At 38.3% G+C, this 17,853-nt stretch overlaps 1 protein-coding gene across 3 annotated transcripts in view; it reads right to left on the bottom strand.

Moving 5' to 3' along the window:
- The window catches only part of LUZP2 (leucine zipper protein 2), a 328,528-nt gene that overhangs the window by 140,773 nt on the left and 169,902 nt on the right, over positions 1–17,853 (bottom strand). For 2 of the 3 annotated variants that reach the window (XM_080640495.1, XM_080640496.1), the window contains exons 2-4: positions 17,230–17,347; positions 13,707–13,777; positions 9,050–9,131 (exon numbers count right to left, since the gene is read on the bottom strand). In XM_080640495.1, coding sequence (XP_080496621.1) covers positions 9,050–9,131; positions 13,707–13,777; positions 17,230–17,347 — 271 coding nt within the window. The remainder of the gene's footprint in view (positions 1–9,049; positions 9,132–13,706; positions 13,778–17,229; positions 17,348–17,853) is intronic. The other variant, XM_080640497.1, reaches the window with a different exon arrangement.

The following is a 17,853-nucleotide window of genomic DNA, read 5'->3' as shown; positions in this document are numbered from 1 at the left end:
GTATATAAAAATATCCTTTTCTCATGTAATAGAATATTTTTAATTGAGATGTACATTATAAATGTAATCCTCATCTGTTAAAACCTCGATTTTCATTTTTTTGTTTTATTTCTTTCTTTCAGAGAGGAAGGTTTAGATTTTTTATAGTGACTGTTGTTTTTATTATGATTTATAAGACACCCTCAGCAATTACTGTAACCATAACTTAACATTTCAATAAAGCAATAAAGGTTATGCATTCTGCATTCTCCCAAAGATACAGCCAATTCTGTTTTCTTAGAGTATGTAAATAAACTCTTGTGTTTTTACTTCTTATCTAGCTTATTTTACAGCTTAGAATGTCCTGTTCTGGTGAAGAAGGGTTGCTTGGCAGCAGCCATGAAGCTCTGCAGGTGTCTGCTGTATCTACAGATTCCCTTTAATGAGACATAGTACTGGAATGAAAGGTGGAAGCATTTGAGAAGTGGTATATTCACACCTCCTTCAGCATCTCCTCAATTAGTCTGGAGGAGAGATTGCAAGTCCACAGCCCCTTCCCCTGATCTTTTTATCCTGCTTTCCCTCTCCCTCCTTATAAAAACCTCTGCTTGCACTGATATATTAAGGTGGGTTTTTTTGAGGACAGGAGTCCCCCATCTTCTCAAGAAGTCAGCACTCAAATAAACCTTTTTTCCTTTTTTTACCAGCATTTGTCGCACAAGTTTAGATTTCATTGCAGCAGGAAGCCAATGGGTTTGGTTACATAACCATAAGGAAACTTTAAATAATAAAGGTTTGTTACTTATCAGTCCTAGAAATTACATGGCACACCTGGAGCCACACAGTGAGAGAGAGAGAAGAGAGAGAGGAGAGAGAAGAAGAGAGGAAGCTGGGCCTGTGATTCTACTTTTATTGGGATTGAAGGTGAAGGACTAGTTTCATGGGCTCCTTCTTTATTGGTGAATTTAAAACATAAGGGAATTTAAGCTTGGGAAGAGAAAAACAAGCATTCCAAACAGTTATCAATGAGTTATGGAGATCAACCAAAACTTCTAAAACCAATGAGTGGATGTAGGTGTGGGGGGAAGGGAGGAGAGAAAACAGAGCTTTCTGTGGCTGGCAATGTGTTTACTTGAGAGAGCCATCTTTAAAATAAACACTTTGCAGTGAAAGCTTCTGCAATCAAGCTTAAGTCATGCCCTTGCATTACAGAAAAGAGAAAAGCAACTTTCAAGGCTTACACTACATCTACGCAAGCACTCTATAAGCACCAGCAAATTTGATATGTTACAAATTTGACTTTTGTTTAAGTCATGAACTATTTAAAGCCATCCTGCTTTTCCACTGATACCATTATTTTCCCCAAATCCTCAGACTTTGATACTATTCAGTCAGTTATCCATAATTAACATATAGCTTGAATTAAAATTATAATGAAAATATATTGCAATGTCAAGACTATAATTGTTTAAATGTTAATCTGGGACAGATTAACAGAAATATTTGAGAATGTAATACTCAGATATTCGGGACCTAAACTATATTCAGAATATTTAAAAAGTTTTAGCATTTTGAAACCATGGGTCTGGAATTGCAGCAAGTTTTAACATCCTTGGGAAAATGAACCTTTCTAGCAGATAGTTAAGAAATACTAGTAATTCTCAGAGGCAAAAATATCATTTATTTACATCGAACAAAGAATAAAAGAACAGAGTAATTCTTTATTCTTAATGAAAGTCAAAGCTTGAAGCTAATTCTTGCCCTTAGACTAATTATGTCTCATTTAGGGCAAGTTAAGCCATAAAAATTAGCAAGAGTAATGAAATGCCTCTAATGAATATTAATATCTTTAATTACTTGGTTACACCTGAGAACTTCTTCCTGGCTATTAGGTATTTCATGAGGAACACAGATTTGAAAGAGTTGCCATGCTGTTATTTGCTTGGGGATAAAAACAAAAGTTCACATGTTCATAAAAAATGTTTTCAACAGAATTAGATCAAGAGACGCTTTACTGCTTTTTCAACTTAATTTTTCAGAAAATATCTTTTTTTACATTTTGTGATTTAAAAGCAATATCACGGTTAAGTTGCAAGTATTTTACTATAGATGTACCAAATGATGTGGATATTTGCAACATCTCTGGCATAAAATATACAATCTGTTATTTTTATGGAAAAAAGCATAGTAATTTTATATGTAATTAAGGATATAAGTTTATCTGCTCTTAAATCTAAAATAGCACAACAATATTTACAGAATCAATTCCAAATATGTTCTCTTTGAGAGTGGGCAGTAACAGTTATCTTAATTTCCCTGTCTAACACAGTCTTCAATTACACCAACTATAGTCTTCTTGGCAGAAAAATAATTATTGAAATATTTGTAACAATAAATATATATATATTAATTGAATCCTTAGTTAACCTAGAATCTTCATATAGGGTGAAAAAGCATAAACTGAATCTTTATCAAAATTTGGAAGTGTTATGACTCTCAGTAATATGAGATCTGTGTTTTCCTAGATGCTACCAATAAACATTAAAAATATATAAAATGTACATTTATATGTTTTTGCATAAACATATTTATATACTATGTATATAATGTAATATTTATATATAAATATGTAAATATAAATATATATAAATATGACTTATATAATATGGTATATACTAGTATGTATATTTATATATAAATATTTATATACTATAATTTATAGAGCTATATAAAAAATTTCAATAAATGTATGTTATTATTATATTTGTTAAGGTTTCTGTCATGTCTTTCTGGACTCTGACTTAGAAAATTGTCATTCAATTTGAAACAGAACAAATGCTTTCAAAGATATAAGTATTATTTATTTCAGCTGCAGATGTATACATTTATTGAGGATATATTTTGTTAATATACTCTTGAATTTGTTTATATAGGATTTTTGCATCTGCATTTACCAATGAAAAGTAGCTATTAGTGAGAAGGCTAAAAAGGCTAATTCCAATGTAACCCTGATATTTGGGGGACTAGCAATCTGAATCTGTGTCAGCAAGCTCAGTGTACATTCTTGATAACCTATAATTAAGTCACTGCCTCTTTCCCAGAAACTGGTCTTGAAGAACCTGTTATCTAAATGCTCACATTTCACAGAGGCCATAAACTATGAACAGTGCACAGCCCCAGAGGGGGGTTATTAGTGCTGGCACCAGGCCAGACCACTAGATATGGCCTAGAGACCCCCAACACCTGGGGCCTTTATGCCAAGCCCGCAAAAAGGACTGGAAGCATAATCCATATTTGAGGGACAAAGACACCAGAAAGATATAAAAGAAAAGTTCCCTGCATGTTACTTTGCTCAGACTTGGGAAGTTATTCTGCTGAGTCCGCAGGCATAATAAACAGTGTAACTCCTTTTCTCTAAATGGTTGCTTGGTTCTTCTCTGGTCTTCTGCAACATCAGTTTATGCACACTGTCATTAATTGATTTAAAATCTTAAATATACATGCTCACAAAATAAGATTAGAATTTTAGATCTTTTTCTATTTTCCTAAAACATATTTGCTTAGGAATTTGCCTAGAAATTAACGTATCTTTAAAACTCAGGTAGAAATGCCCAGCTGGCATGGCTCAGTGGCTGAGTATTGACCTATGAATCAGGAGGTCACATTTCAATTCCCTGTCAGGGCATATGCCCAGGTTGCAGGCTCGATCCCCAGTGTGGGGTGTGTAGGAGGCAGCTGATCAATGATTCTCTCTCATTGATGTTTCTATCTCTTTCCTCCTCTCCCTTCCTCTCTGAAATAAATAAAAATATATTACAAATTAGGTAAAAGTTACAACAGTAAAAACTTTCTGGTTTACTCTAGCTCAGTGGTCATCAAACTCATTAGTCAACAGAGTGGCAAACTGTGGCTCGTGAGCCGCATGTGGCTCGTGAGCTACAGTTTACCGACCACTGCTCTAGCTGGTTTGGCTCAGTGGATAGAGCATTGGCCTGTGGACCTGGCACAGACCTCAGCTGCAGGCTCCTCCCTGGCCCAGGCCCTGGTCAGGGCTCATGCAGAAGGCAACCAATCGATGTGCTTCTCGCACATTGATGTTTCTCTCTGTCTTTCCCTCTCTCTTCCACTCTTTCTAAAAATCAATGGGAAAATATCCTTGGGTGAGGAAAAGAAGAAGGAGGAGAAGAAGAAGGAGGAGGAGGAGGAGGAAGAGGAGGAGGAGGAGGAGGAGAGAAGAAGAAGAAGAAGAAGAAGAAGAAGAAGAAGAAGAAGAAGAAGAAGAAGAAGAAGAAGAAGAAGAAAGTAAAACAAAAAAACTGTCTGGCTCTCTGAAATTTTGGGGGAAGGAGGTCTTTCTTTAGCCCAGTAAAATTCCATCCATATTTGGCTATTCAAGTAATGAATTTCTTCTTGAAGGATTATTGGCTTTTGATATTTATTTATCTAAGAATTTACATGGAAAATTTCACATGTATCATTGAAAGTTGCTTTCTTATAATATATTTGAGTAAAAATTATAAGAGCATATCACACATAAGAAGAATACTTGTTGCTGACTTAAACTTTTTTTTTCATGATAGAAACATGATTTTACTTATATGTGTGTATGTGCATATGTATTGAATGTGATTAAACACCTTTCTATAGTACACTGTTCTAGTAGGTGTGGAAGACAGGTAGAGAACAGAAATTTGAGAAATATTTTTAGCTTCTACTCATAAAATAATTTTGCATACAATTGAATATAAAATGTATTCAAGTTTTCCAGAGGAGTGACTCTAAAATGAATCTGTTTGATAATTCTGTTATGGTGCTTATTTTCTGAATACATTATTATAAGTTAGCAACATGTAAAATATTTGAAGAGTGTCGTCAAAGATTATTGCATTCCTTTTTATTTAACACCAGTTTTTGTGTGTGTGTGTTATAAAGATATATTACTATAAATTTTTTTTGCCTTTAACAGAAGATTTATAAAACTGTATCCATTTATGGTTCCTTTTCCTAGTGGAATAGATAAAGAGGCAATTATAACACAAATGATAGGTAATAACAGGTGTGCATATGTTACTGTAATAACATATAGGAGGGTCCCACCTGCAAGGGCACTAAGTTTATAGGTATTAAGAAGGGAACCCAAGAGATGAGTTCTCTGCTCTGTGGAGTGCTTCAGAAATTCATTAGGTTGTCCAATATTAGGTAAAAGAGTGGGCATTTATCTATATAAGAAAGAGAGACCAGTCTATTTCCTAGTTCTGATATTGACTTCCCTGGAGTATAGATAAAAGTCTAGAGTGTTCTTATCATAGATGATGTAAAGTTTCTATCAGCCTCTGCCCCAGAATATCACAGTGCATTATTCTCATAAGGGGGCTACTACCACATAAAGAGGCTCCCACAGGAGAAACAAGTAACAAGTGTCCTGCCACTAAAGCTGTCTGAAATTTACTCCCTTCTGTTCTTCATTCTCCATTCTCTTATCTCCTTTTATATATTCTGGCAAGGATCAAAGACCAAGATAGTAACTTCTCATTTACAGGTTGAGCCAGCTCCAGTAAAACTTCCTTTGGAAATTTTGTCTCTACTGTGAACTGTGACTATAGCAATGCCTACATTTTCTGACTTTGTCATCAGATGATGGCATGGGGTATGTATGCATTTGTTAACTTTGAGAGAGGAATGAGATATACCTTTTGGGATTATTTCACATCATCTAGTCATTCCAAGATTTTTATTTCTAATTGAAGGTTTATACATCATGTGCTAAATTTTCTTTTTTATATTTTAACTAAAGGCCCATTGCACAAATTCATGCATGGGTGGGGTCCGGCTGGCCCGGCCCCAACTGAGGCAGTTCAGGACTGGGCCTGTTGGAAGGAGGAGATGGTGGGAGGCTGGCTGGCCGGCCTACCCCGATCAGGGCTGATCAGGGCCTGGCCAGCTGGGGGGAGGGGCTGTGGGCAATTGGCTGGTGAGCCCCACCTCCAAATGAGGTAGGGGGTGCCGACCAGGGACTAGCGGCCTGAGGGAGGGGCCATGGGTGGTTGGCCAGCCAGCCCTGCCCCTGATCAGGGTGGGAGGGGGCTGATCTGGGGTGGGGTCAGGCAGGGGGAGGGGCTGCAGGAAGTTGGCCGGCCAGCCCCACCCTTTATTGGGGTGGGGGGTGCAATCAGGGGTGGGGCTTGCCAGGGGGAGGGTCTGTGGGCCTATCTGGTGGGGGGGCGGGCTGATCCGGGGTGGGGCTGTCTGGGGAGAAGGTGGAGGGAGGGTGTGGGGGGGCATTTGGCTGTCTGGCCCTGCCCTTGATCAGGGTGGGCAAGTCCGATCCAGGACAGGCCGGCCTGGGGGAGGGGCCGCGGGAGGTTGGCCAGCCGGCCCTACCCCCTGATCAGGCTGGTTCGCTGGCCACAGTGGGCATCATAATGAGCAGTCGTTCTGGTCATTACAGTGATAGGGTAGCTGGCTTTATATATATATATATATATAGATTATATAAAAGATACAATGAAAAAGGAGAATCCTGTGCTGAAATATATTCTGATTCTCCCCTATCCTCCCTCTGTCTTTATCTGTCCATATACACACACACACACACACACCCTCATACACATCAATGTATATATAATATATATGTATATTATATATATGTGTGTGTGTATGTGTGTGTGTGTATATATATATATATATATATATATATATATATATATATATCTCCTATTTTATATAATAAAAGGCTAATATGCAAATCGACTCAATGGCGGAGCGACCAGTCGCTATGATGTGCACTGACCATCAGGGAGCAGACACTTAATGCAGGAGCTGCCCCCTGGTGGTCAATGCGCTCCCACAGGGGGAGCGCAGCTCAGCCAGAAGCTGGGCTCATGGCTAGCAAGTGCAGTGGTGGTGGTGGGAGCCTCTCCCGCATCCGCCCCAGTGCTAAGGATATCTGAATGACAGCTTAGGCCCACTCCCCACAGGGGAGTCAGACATCCGCGGAGGGCTCCTGGACTGCAAGAGGGTGCAGGCCAGGCTGAGGGACTCCCCTTCCCGAGTGCACGAATTTCATGCACCGGGCCTCTAATATATATATATTTATTTGTATGTGTGAGCACTTATATTCTGCTCTGCCATCATTTGCAACAAGGCAATGAAGAAGCCCTGATTAAACGTGATAGGTCAAGACAGAAATGGCATTGAAATGAGGACCACCTAGTAGGCTGGGTCAGGTGTTAAAGGGAGAGATCAATATGCTGATGCTGAAAGTTTGTTCTTTTTATAACATCTGATGTCTAGAAAGGCAAACATTAGGATACATTGCATAGCAGAGAGGAACCAACATATGCTTGTCCTATAAGTGGGCAGAACAGATAACAGTGAATCCATTAGTAAGAAACAATCCTGTATCTAGGAAAGTCAATAGTCACTATTAGATAGATAGTCTTCAGGAAGCCAGTGTCCCTGATGACAGACAGGGCTGAGTTTCAGAAGCAAAACTCCACACCCTAATTCAGGTTATTTAAGGAAGTCTTGCAAATGAAAGGTAGGCTGAAAGTTCTTAAAGGAGCGGAGATCCCAGGTAATTCACTTGGATGGAGACTGTATTGATCATATTTGTGGCTTCTGTAAACATGATGCTTTAGCATCTACCCTACACATACATATATGCAGACAAGCCTTGTTATGGACGGCACAATAATATGTCTGAGTCATCCTACTTCAACATCTTGCTTCCCTGTTGCTGCTCCTTCCCCAACCCCCCTCCAAACCTGTCTGCCTTCTGAGAGTATGCTTTTCAAATACAGACTAACCAATACAGAGCTCACAACCCCAACCATTCCTTGTATCAAGTTTTCACACTCCATTCCACTATGCACCTGCCTTAATCAGCCTAGGGCCAGGTAATCAGACAACCAGGTGTGATTTCTATGCTGCAGGGCCCAATGAAATAATTTAAACTGATCATTCCTTTCACTACTTACTCTGCCTCACCCATTCCTTTCCACAGAAGCCACAGTAAAAGCTCGTGCCCACAGGTCCCCTGCCTCTCTCTGCCTTATGGCCATACAGTGCTTCCCTGTGGTCCCTGTCATGTGGCATGCCGCCTCCCTTGAGAACTGTGAGAAATAAACTTTATTTGTTAAGGGTAGTGTTCCCTATTGGTCTTACAATAGCTTCGATTTTCTTTCAATATACTATATTTTAAAACAAGTTCAGGTTCAGGACACAAGATACAGGGCTGAAACCCACAAATGGTTCATAAGGTATCTGGGGAATAAGGTAATCTGTTTTCAGCACTGCTTTCAAGAGCATCATCCTTTCTATCATCCCTATGCTTGGATATTAGTTATAAGAACTAAAATGTGGGGTCAAGAGAACATTATTTGAAAGACGATAGCAGGAGAGAATTGTGATTCTTTTTTTTTTTTTTAATCTTCACTCGAGGATATTTCTCCATTGATTTTTAGAGAGAGTGGAAGAAAGAGGGAAAGACAGAGAGAAATATCAATGTGAGAGAAACACATCGACTGGTTGCCTCCTACACTTGCCCTGACCAGGGAGGAGCCTGCAACCGAGGTACCTGTCCTTGGCTGGAATCGAACCAGGACCCTTAGGTCCACAAGCCGATGCTCTCTTCACTGAGTCAAACCGGTTAGGGCGAGAGAATTTTGTTTCTTAAACTTTATATCAGAATCACCTGTGGTGTTGACCAAAGAGGCACATGATATGCCCTCACTTGATGTGGTGTGTGGCTTGGGGATCTGTACAGCTTAATTTAGTTAAAAGACAGGTACACCCACAATTCAAGGACCATTGCACTGATGTGGGGCCTGATCCCAGCACGCCTGCCCCACTCTTACCCTCCTTCAGTTTTTCATCCCTAAATGAGGGTGAAAACTAGAAATCCCCTAAGGATCACATACAACAAAAATATATTTTTGAATTTTTATGATATTAGTGACTGAACTTTCTTTATTGTATATTCATTTTTATTTTTACATGTATATTTGTTCTATAGTGATTTACAAGAAGTAACCCCACATCAAAGGACACAAAAAAGAAGCACACTTACAGTAGCCTGTTGTTTTTCTGCTTTCTCGGATGTCTCTTTAAGTTGATTTTGCAGGGCCTCCTGGAGAGACTTCATTTGTTCTCTAGTTTAGTAGGAAACAGAGCAAAAGAGAGGCTTAATATAATTCTGTTATTTCCTGGACGTTTGCTGTCTACTTATATTTAGGAAAAAATAACCAGAATTGAATAGAGACACAGTGAAGCATACAGGGTGTATCTCAGAATTCTGGTAATAAAAGGTATTCTCTCCCAGGCAAGTATTAAAAGCAAGCTGTATTTCAAGGAAATTGCCTTGCTATTGTGTCTTATGAGCATCCTACTGTGTGAATCATCTGAGAGCTGCATAATGTGTTAAATTAAATCAGTATAATAATTAGTGTTGAAAAGCTAATTTTAGTGATAGCATGCCAAGGTGTGAACATGCTAGTTAGGGAGAAGTTACCATAGACTGCTAATAAGATAAAAGTTACTGTTCCCTTCTGATGCTCCTAATTGATTAATTCTAAAGCATTGTGCTTTAGACATCCTTTATAAAGCCTGAGACTTTTCACAAAAACAGAGAAAGGAGACATTTCTAACTTGAGGGCTGCCTCACTTATTGGGGATAATAATAGAAATACTTGTCTGAATATATATATATATATATATATATATATATATATATATACATATATATATATTATTTATCAAACTCATAAATACATAAAGGCCCTATCCACTGGTTAAAAATATAAATGTTTCCATAAATATGAATTTTTCTCAAGGGTTTAAAATGTAATCATTTATGACAAATCGTGTTATCTTTTTCAAGTTCAGGTTTAAGTGCCAAAAGACTACATTCAGAACCCTGATGTGTCATCACAATATAGACATGAGGGGATAGGAGAGTACCCTCTCAGAGTCATTTTTTAATCTACAAAGTGGGCATAATAATAGAACCACTTCATAGTTTTGTAGTGAGATTTAGATGACATAAGGCAAGCAAATGCTTAGCATAATGCCTGGGGAATAATCACTTAATAAATTTGAGATTATTGTCACAGCCACCAGCACCATTCTGGGTCCCTAAGTTCATTCTTTGACCAGCACATCCTGCACAACCATGACCTGTTCTTTCATTCGATGGGATTTACGGATCCCCCTGGATTTCTTTCTTTTTTAAATTTATTGATTTTAGAGAGAGAGAGGAAGGGAGAGAGAAATATAGATTTGTTGTTCCACTTAGTTATGCATTGGCTGGTTGCTTTTTGAATGTGCCCTGACCGAGAATCCATCCTGAAACCTTGGAGTATCGGGATGACACTAACCAGCTGAACTACCTGGCCAGGGCCCAGATTTCTTACTCTACAAACTCTCTGGTCCCAATGTCAATTTCAGAAACATCATTGAGAGTCTGTATGATTGTGGGAATCAATTTGGACTTTGTCAAAGCAAAATACAATCAAAACAAGTTATAAAATAATTACAATCACTGGTTCTCAGATGATTTATGCCTGCTTTGGTGAAGCTCATAACATGGTTTTGGCTTAGAGTGGATTTTAAGTCTCAGCTTCCATTACTTTCTCAAAGAGGTTTCATTTTATGAGAATTGTTTCATATATAGGCATTTAAATTTTGGGCTTCCATTATCATTTGTGATATTTTTCAAAGAGCATTTGTGACAATATAATATAATTGTAAATATCTACATATATTGTAGGTTCACAATATACTAGGGATTCATAAGCCTTAGAAGCTTTGCATCAAATTATGAAATATTAGAGATAGAAAACGGAGGCATAGAGAAGGGGTGGAATTGTGATCTGGAGTCTATGTGCTGAAGCTCTAGAGAGTTATTATACTACCTCTATGCAGGGGAAGCATGAGAGAGAGAGAGAGAGAGAGAGAGAGAGAGAGAGAGAGAGAGAGAGAGAGAGAGAATCTGCATCCTACCCTTAACACCTGAATCTTCAATGAGCACTGAATACAAATATAATCAAAAATTATATTCCCAACTGATAAAACATTATAGCAAAATGTTATAGTAATTATGCTTTCAATATTATTTTTTGGATTTTAAAATGGTGGATTTTTATTCTTTATTTTTAAATGCTATATCTATATTTTAATTAAATTATACAATCTTATATATTTTTAAACAATGAACACAGGTATAGATTCAAAAATTCCCACATACTGAGATCCATATGCATTGTAGGGAGAAAGACAAAAATAAACTATGAAAGCTATTAACAAAATCTGGAGGAGTTAGAGGATTCTGCACATGTTCATAGTAAGGAAAGCTATCAGACAATGTTAAAGTGGGTCTTTTGAATCTTCTGAATCTCTCTATCTCCTCTCTGACTCCCAGACTTGCTAATTTATGCTCCTATGAAAAATGATTTCTGACTTGCTCAGCTCTTTCATACATTTTCCATCCCAAACATAAACATAAACACACACACACACACACACACACACAATCACAGTACAAGAAGGCATTTTTTTTTTCTCAAGTGATTACCTGTTTATATTATAAAAACCTCACAGACAAAGAATTTGCCACTACCCCAGGCATTCTCTTCATTTTCAAATAATGCTATATTGTAAAATCCTTTAGTACACAAAGTCCAAAACTAAGTTCTAGGAATTTTCCACCACCAACTACCAGCTAGAATAACATGTTTTACATTACCTTTTCTCCACACAGTCTTCCAGAATCTTTAGGGTACTACCCATCCCACAGAGTCTATTGTGTAGTTACACATACTCACTTTTCATATAGTGTCGCTTAAATATTTCTCCATAAATCTGAAGACTCTTGGTCTATTCTGACCAGTTATTTTTTTAAAGTGCTGTTTATAATAATTCTCCAACACTAACTCAATGAGCCACAAATAGCTATATAATATTAAGGATAGGTGCTTTTAGAGATGGCTAAGTTAAAACCAATGAAATCATTTAAAATAATATACTTTTGGAAACATGCCCAAACCAATATTTTACAAGCTCTATTTAATAATGGGTTGAAAAAGAATTTCATGTTCAATAAATAATACTTTTATTTTAATAATAAAAAGTCAATATATGACAATAGCTTTTATACTTTTAACATGTCATCAACTCAATCCAAATATATTCTGAGAGGTTTCTGAGTCAAGAGGCAAGAACAGTGGGGAAGATACAAGAGGATGAGCAGGGACTACATACGGAAGTGTGTGTAAACTTTTTAACAGCTTTTGGCTTTGTGATCCATGAACTAAAGTGAAAGGGTGTGGCTATTGGGTAAAAACACAACAGAGCAAATTCCAATTAACACAACTCTCAGCAATTCATTTAAGCACTTTGAGGAACAATGTCCTATCTGTTAAATGAGCATAATAATAGCTCCTTTAAAAGGTAATTGGAAGGGTGAAACAAGAAAATATATATACAGCATTCAGCAGAGTCAAGTAAGTGTATAATAAATGCTAGCTTGTTTCTACTTTAAAATACCTTTAGCTTTAAGAAACAATTTCAAATCATATAGCTTTTATACTGCATAGAAATCTATCTCATAATATACGTCCTTCAAAAATAAGCTTTTACTACACTGTATTAATTCTACTTATCCTATATAATAATAATATATAATGAAAGGGTAATATGCAAATTGACCCTAACAGCAGAACAACCAGAACGACCACTGGACTAGTCCCTATGAGGCGCACTGACCACCTCTCGGTCCCTTTCCTTGGCTGGCAGGCTCTGATTGCCTGATGTCAAACAGGGAACTGGGGGTGGGTGGCAGGGGATGTGGGTCAGGCCAGGCCAAGGCACAGAGGGCAACCCGCAGCAGGGGCGGGGCTGGCAAGCAGGCAGGAATGGCCGATCTCTCGGTCTCTTCCCCCAGAGATCAGGCTCCAATCTTATGATGGAAAATCGGGTAGGTGGCGGCCGGGGGCAGGCTGGCTGAGGGCATCCAGGGAAGATGGCCCTGATGGCAGGCCAGGCCTAGGGACTGTACCCACGCATGAATTTCATGCCCCAGGCCTCTGGTGTTGCTAATAAGATTACCCCATTCCTCACCACCCCCACCATTTTCACCAGGATTGAGTTTGGATTTGATTAAAAATTGACCCACCACCTGGCCAGTGTGGCTCAGTGGGGGGACATGGACCTATGCATCAGGAGGTCATGGTTTGATTCCTGGCCAGGGCACATTCCAGGGGTTGTGGGTTCCATGGTGGGGGACATGCAGGAGGCAGCCTATTGATGATTCTCTCTCATCATTGATGTATCTATCTCTTTCTCCCTCTCCTTTCATCTCTAAAATAAATAAATAAAATTGACCCACCCAGGTCAGTGTTATTGGATCTGTCTGTTGATGGCAGACTTATCAGGGTCCATCATCTAAGGCAATCCTGGGGAATACTGTGCAGATCCTTAAGCACTGGAGTTGTCATCTACAAGCAGCATTGTATCACCATCACAGGGAATGTGTTAGAACTGCAGACTCTCAAATCCCACCCTAGATTTACTGCATAAGAATCTGCATTCGAACAAGACTTTCATACATTCAAGTGTAAGAGGATAAATTAACACATTTACAATGAACTGACTTTTGTGAAGTTTCTGAATGGAGTTCAAGCACTGTGGAAAAGAGGAACTGAAAAACTAAAAGGAAAACACAATCTTACCTTTGTTTCTGACCTATTTCCAGAAGCTTCTGAACATCGGTTTTGGCAGATTTCTCTTCATTTTTCAAAGACTAACAAGAAAAGGAGAAAAAAGAAGTTTTATTCAAGTGATAAATCGAGGCCCACATTACTTTTGTCTCCATGGCACAAGGGGTGACTGCACTTATGCCCTGGGGCAAGAATGTGCCAATGATGCCTCGTGGTTCTAAGGATGCCCACAGGAACGTATGCCACCAAGCAGTGCAAGTACTGCACAGTGGGCGAAGGGAATGAACCGAGGCTGAATCTTTAGAGGTTCAGTAGAGGGAACGTGGTCTCCAAATATCTAGGTCTCTGAATAAGTGAATATAAAATACAATATATCTTCTGGTCTTTGTTTGAAATTTTACTGTGTCCTCTGCAGCCATGTTAGGCCAACTCTGGTTCTATAATAATAAAAATGTAATATACTAATTAGACCAGATGTCCTTCCAGATGACCTTCCGGACAAAGCCAGGGCTGCGAGGGAAGCCTGGGTCCTGGGTGCCAGAGGGAAGCCGGTGCCAGCAGCTGGGGGAAGGAAGGCCTAATCTTGCACAAATTTTGTGCACCGGGCCTTTAGTAATTTCTAGAAATAAAAGGGGGTATAAAAGGGCTCCCTGAATAAGCAAAGTAATAATACAATTTAAGATCAAAATAGCCAAAAAGCACTCACCTGTTTGGACTTGTCTATTTATTATTTATGAATAATGCAATAGAATACAAAGAAGAAATGGAACCATATAAAATTATAACTGGTCTGTACAGATAGGGTATTAAGGAAAAAATATGTCAGTCATTAGTGTTTACTTACTCTGGCAAATCCAGCATTCACAGACCATGAATTAAAACAGAAAAGCTCACTGAGTTTTCTCATTAGAAAGTCTGTCCCAGTAAGCCTTCCCTAAGAATTTTCCATATATATATTTCAGAGAAGAAAGGAGAGGGAGAAAGAAATAGAAACATCAATGATGACAGGGAATCATTGATTGGCTGCCTCCGGCACGGCCCCTACTGAGGATGGGGCCTGCAATCTGAGCATGTGCCCTTGATTGGAATCAAATCTGGGACCCTTCAGTCCACAGGCTGACGCTCTAACCACTGAGCGAACTGGCTAGTGGATATTCTTATTTATACTCAGTAAATTATGTAATAATTTCTATTTTCTTGATACTCAAAGTTGAAATTGAGAGCAATAATGTTGTTTGTAGGAAGAGAAGCTGTAACAGGTAGGGAGTTGACAATAGCAGCATAACCATTATTGCTTGTCTCATTTTCAGTTCTTATAAATGTATTTCTAGTATCACATGATCTCACTCATCTAGGGGAAATAATGAACAACATAAATTGATGAACAAAAACAGACCCGGAGACAGGGAAGCATCGATCAGACTGTCAAACCTCAGAGGGAAGGTAGGGGAGGGTGGGGGTAAGGGGGAGAGATCAACCAAAGGACTTGTATGCATGCATATAAGCCTAACCAGTGGTCACGGACAACAGGGTGGTGGGGGCATGCGTGGGGAGGGGTTTGGGATGGGAATGGGGGGATGAGGACAAATATGTGATACCTTAATCAATAAAGAAATTAATTAAAAAAAAGAATGCCAAACACTTTGTTTACTCAGTATTTACTTAACAAATATCTATATTGAATTGTGCAAAACAAGTACAGAGGCATGGTGTCTGCCTTCACAACATTTTCATTCTAATGCTAAAAATAGACACTTTTCATATAGTAAGATAAACATTCTATTAGGGATGTGGAGGGCTGAACCTCACATGAGAAACCTCTTCCCTAAAATGACAGTGTTTATTAGGAAGCAGCCAATAAAAGAAGCTGTGTTTATTTGGGAAGAGTAGCTTCCCATTAAAACACCAAGAAAATAGGACAAGGAATTATAGTATGGGGAAAAGTCACCAATCCTGTGGCCTACACATGTCTTGTTACCCTTTAAAAATGTAAACCCATAAAATGATACATTTTTATCAAGGCATTTTCTAGATTGTAATTAGATGTCTTGACTTGGGCTACTGATACATAGAGATTGAGTGTTTGGGGAACATTGTAAACATTGACCACTCCTAGGCATTTCTCCATATGCTTGAAATATTCTCAAAGTGCCAGGCGTTTCATGCCTTGAGGAGGTGCAGGTGTCTTGTCTATTCTTTGTAGCCTCATAGAACTAGTGAATTTCTACCTCATGCTATGTGCAGCTCTGGTATCAGATTCCTATGAAAATCAATTTACTGCCCTTTTCATCCTAGTCAGCGCTTCCCTAAGACTGTGAAATTTCCCTCCCAGCACTATTATTCTTGCACTGTTATCCTGATACCTGTCTGTGCGCCCTACTGGAAACTGGGTGTTTATTTGTTGTTTCGTTTTGGTTTGGTTTTCTTTTTTGTTCTCAAGATATAAGAACTTCTGGAACAAGAGCTTGGGCACGGGTCCAAATACTAGCTCTGCCACCTGACTTTTTCTGTGCTTGTGATAGCTTATAAACCATTCTCTAACTCGGCTTTCTCACCTACAAAATGAAACTACTAGTAAATAGAGCGTAGTTGTCATGTGAAAATTAAATAAAAATTGTAGATGGAGTGCCCGACCCAAGAGCTTGACCTTGTTCCATAAGCTGTGGCGGTTACTAACACCATCATCATCATCATCATCCTTGTGGGAATAGAAAGCTAAGGACAATGGTGATTCCATGTGGTTCTGAAACATGGTTCAGTGCAATAAATAACAGACTGGCTGTGGAGCCAGATTACATGCATTTAATGTCTGCCTTCCCTTGTGGCATTCAAAAATAAATGATCTTCTCAAAGCATGATTCCATATGTGGAACAGGAAAATCACATTAATAGTATCTGCCTTATAAATATATTAGGAAAATTAGATTCCATAAAATAGCCAAAGCTTTAAGTATATATAATATGTTCAATAAATATAATGTTTAAGGTAAATATTAAAATATCGTATATTTTAGAAATTTTTTCTTATCATGTAGATTTTGTCTTTTTTTAATTGAGATTTCCTGAGTGTTAGTACATTTTTATAGATGGCACTCTCCTTTCTAAGGCATTTACCCACTGTAGTAAGTGGTTTATTAAAGAATCTTCAGAGTTAATCTTTGTGAAATTTAAAATTCTTTTCTAGGGAACATGCCTATATTTATTGAACTCTTGATCATAATTACTTTTCATCATTTCAAAATATTAAAAAACACAGGGGTCAAATTGATCTTAGAAGCAATGAGAAATTGATGGCTTTGCCAAGCACACAATCTTATCATTCCTAAATTTGCAAACCACAGATTCAAAGACTGCATTTCAATTGACATTTCATTTCAAAGCTCATATAATAATAAAAATCACTTTCATGGTCAAGCCCAGAAACATATTCAAAACAGGTTTAAAAATAATGAAGGAATCTTTATATGCTAATCTGTTGAGACAAACCAAGAGACTCCTCATCCTTTGCTGCTGGGAAAATTAGTTTTCATCTCACCTGAAGGTTGACTTTAATTCCATCAAGTTCTCTTGATGTCTTTGTCAGCTGACGGAGGATGGTGCTTCGCTCCTTAAAGACTTCTTTCAGTTGCTTTTGTAGCTCTTCATAGTCCTGTCTAACACAGAAAGAAAGGGTGTGAGAGCCCCCCAATGCTTCCACCTTAGTCATAACCACAAACCCTTGCATTTAAAGCAAAATCTAGAGTAATTGAAATCTTAATTACCAGGATGTTTTGTTCTTATTCTTTCATCAAAAAGGGGAAACTTTGAAAAATCAAACAATCTTAAAAGAAGGATCTTATTTTGCATTGAGGACTATCTAAGCTACAGTGAGGTTCCAGAATAATACTGTACATCTTCTATATCCACAACATATTTTGTCAGGTTCCACTTGGGAAATAGATATTTTCATGACACAAACACACTTTTTTCAAAGATCCTTGAAGTTTTGCAGCAAGAATGATTTGTACCAATATATCTCAAATATATAGATAGGTTCTGACATAGGGGGTGGAGCAAACTTGGGAGTAGAGCCAGAACAGAATATAGGGGCCTTGCTTCCTTCCCGAAGGTTTGTAGGGAAGGAAGCCCATTGAAAAGGCACCTTTTCCAAACATGTCTA

This window comes from Plecotus auritus, assembly GCF_963455305.1.
Source record: "Plecotus auritus genome assembly, chromosome: 9".
NCBI lineage: Eukaryota > Metazoa > Chordata > Mammalia > Chiroptera > Vespertilionidae > Plecotus > Plecotus auritus.
This window is presented reverse-complemented; position numbering and strand designations above follow the sequence as displayed.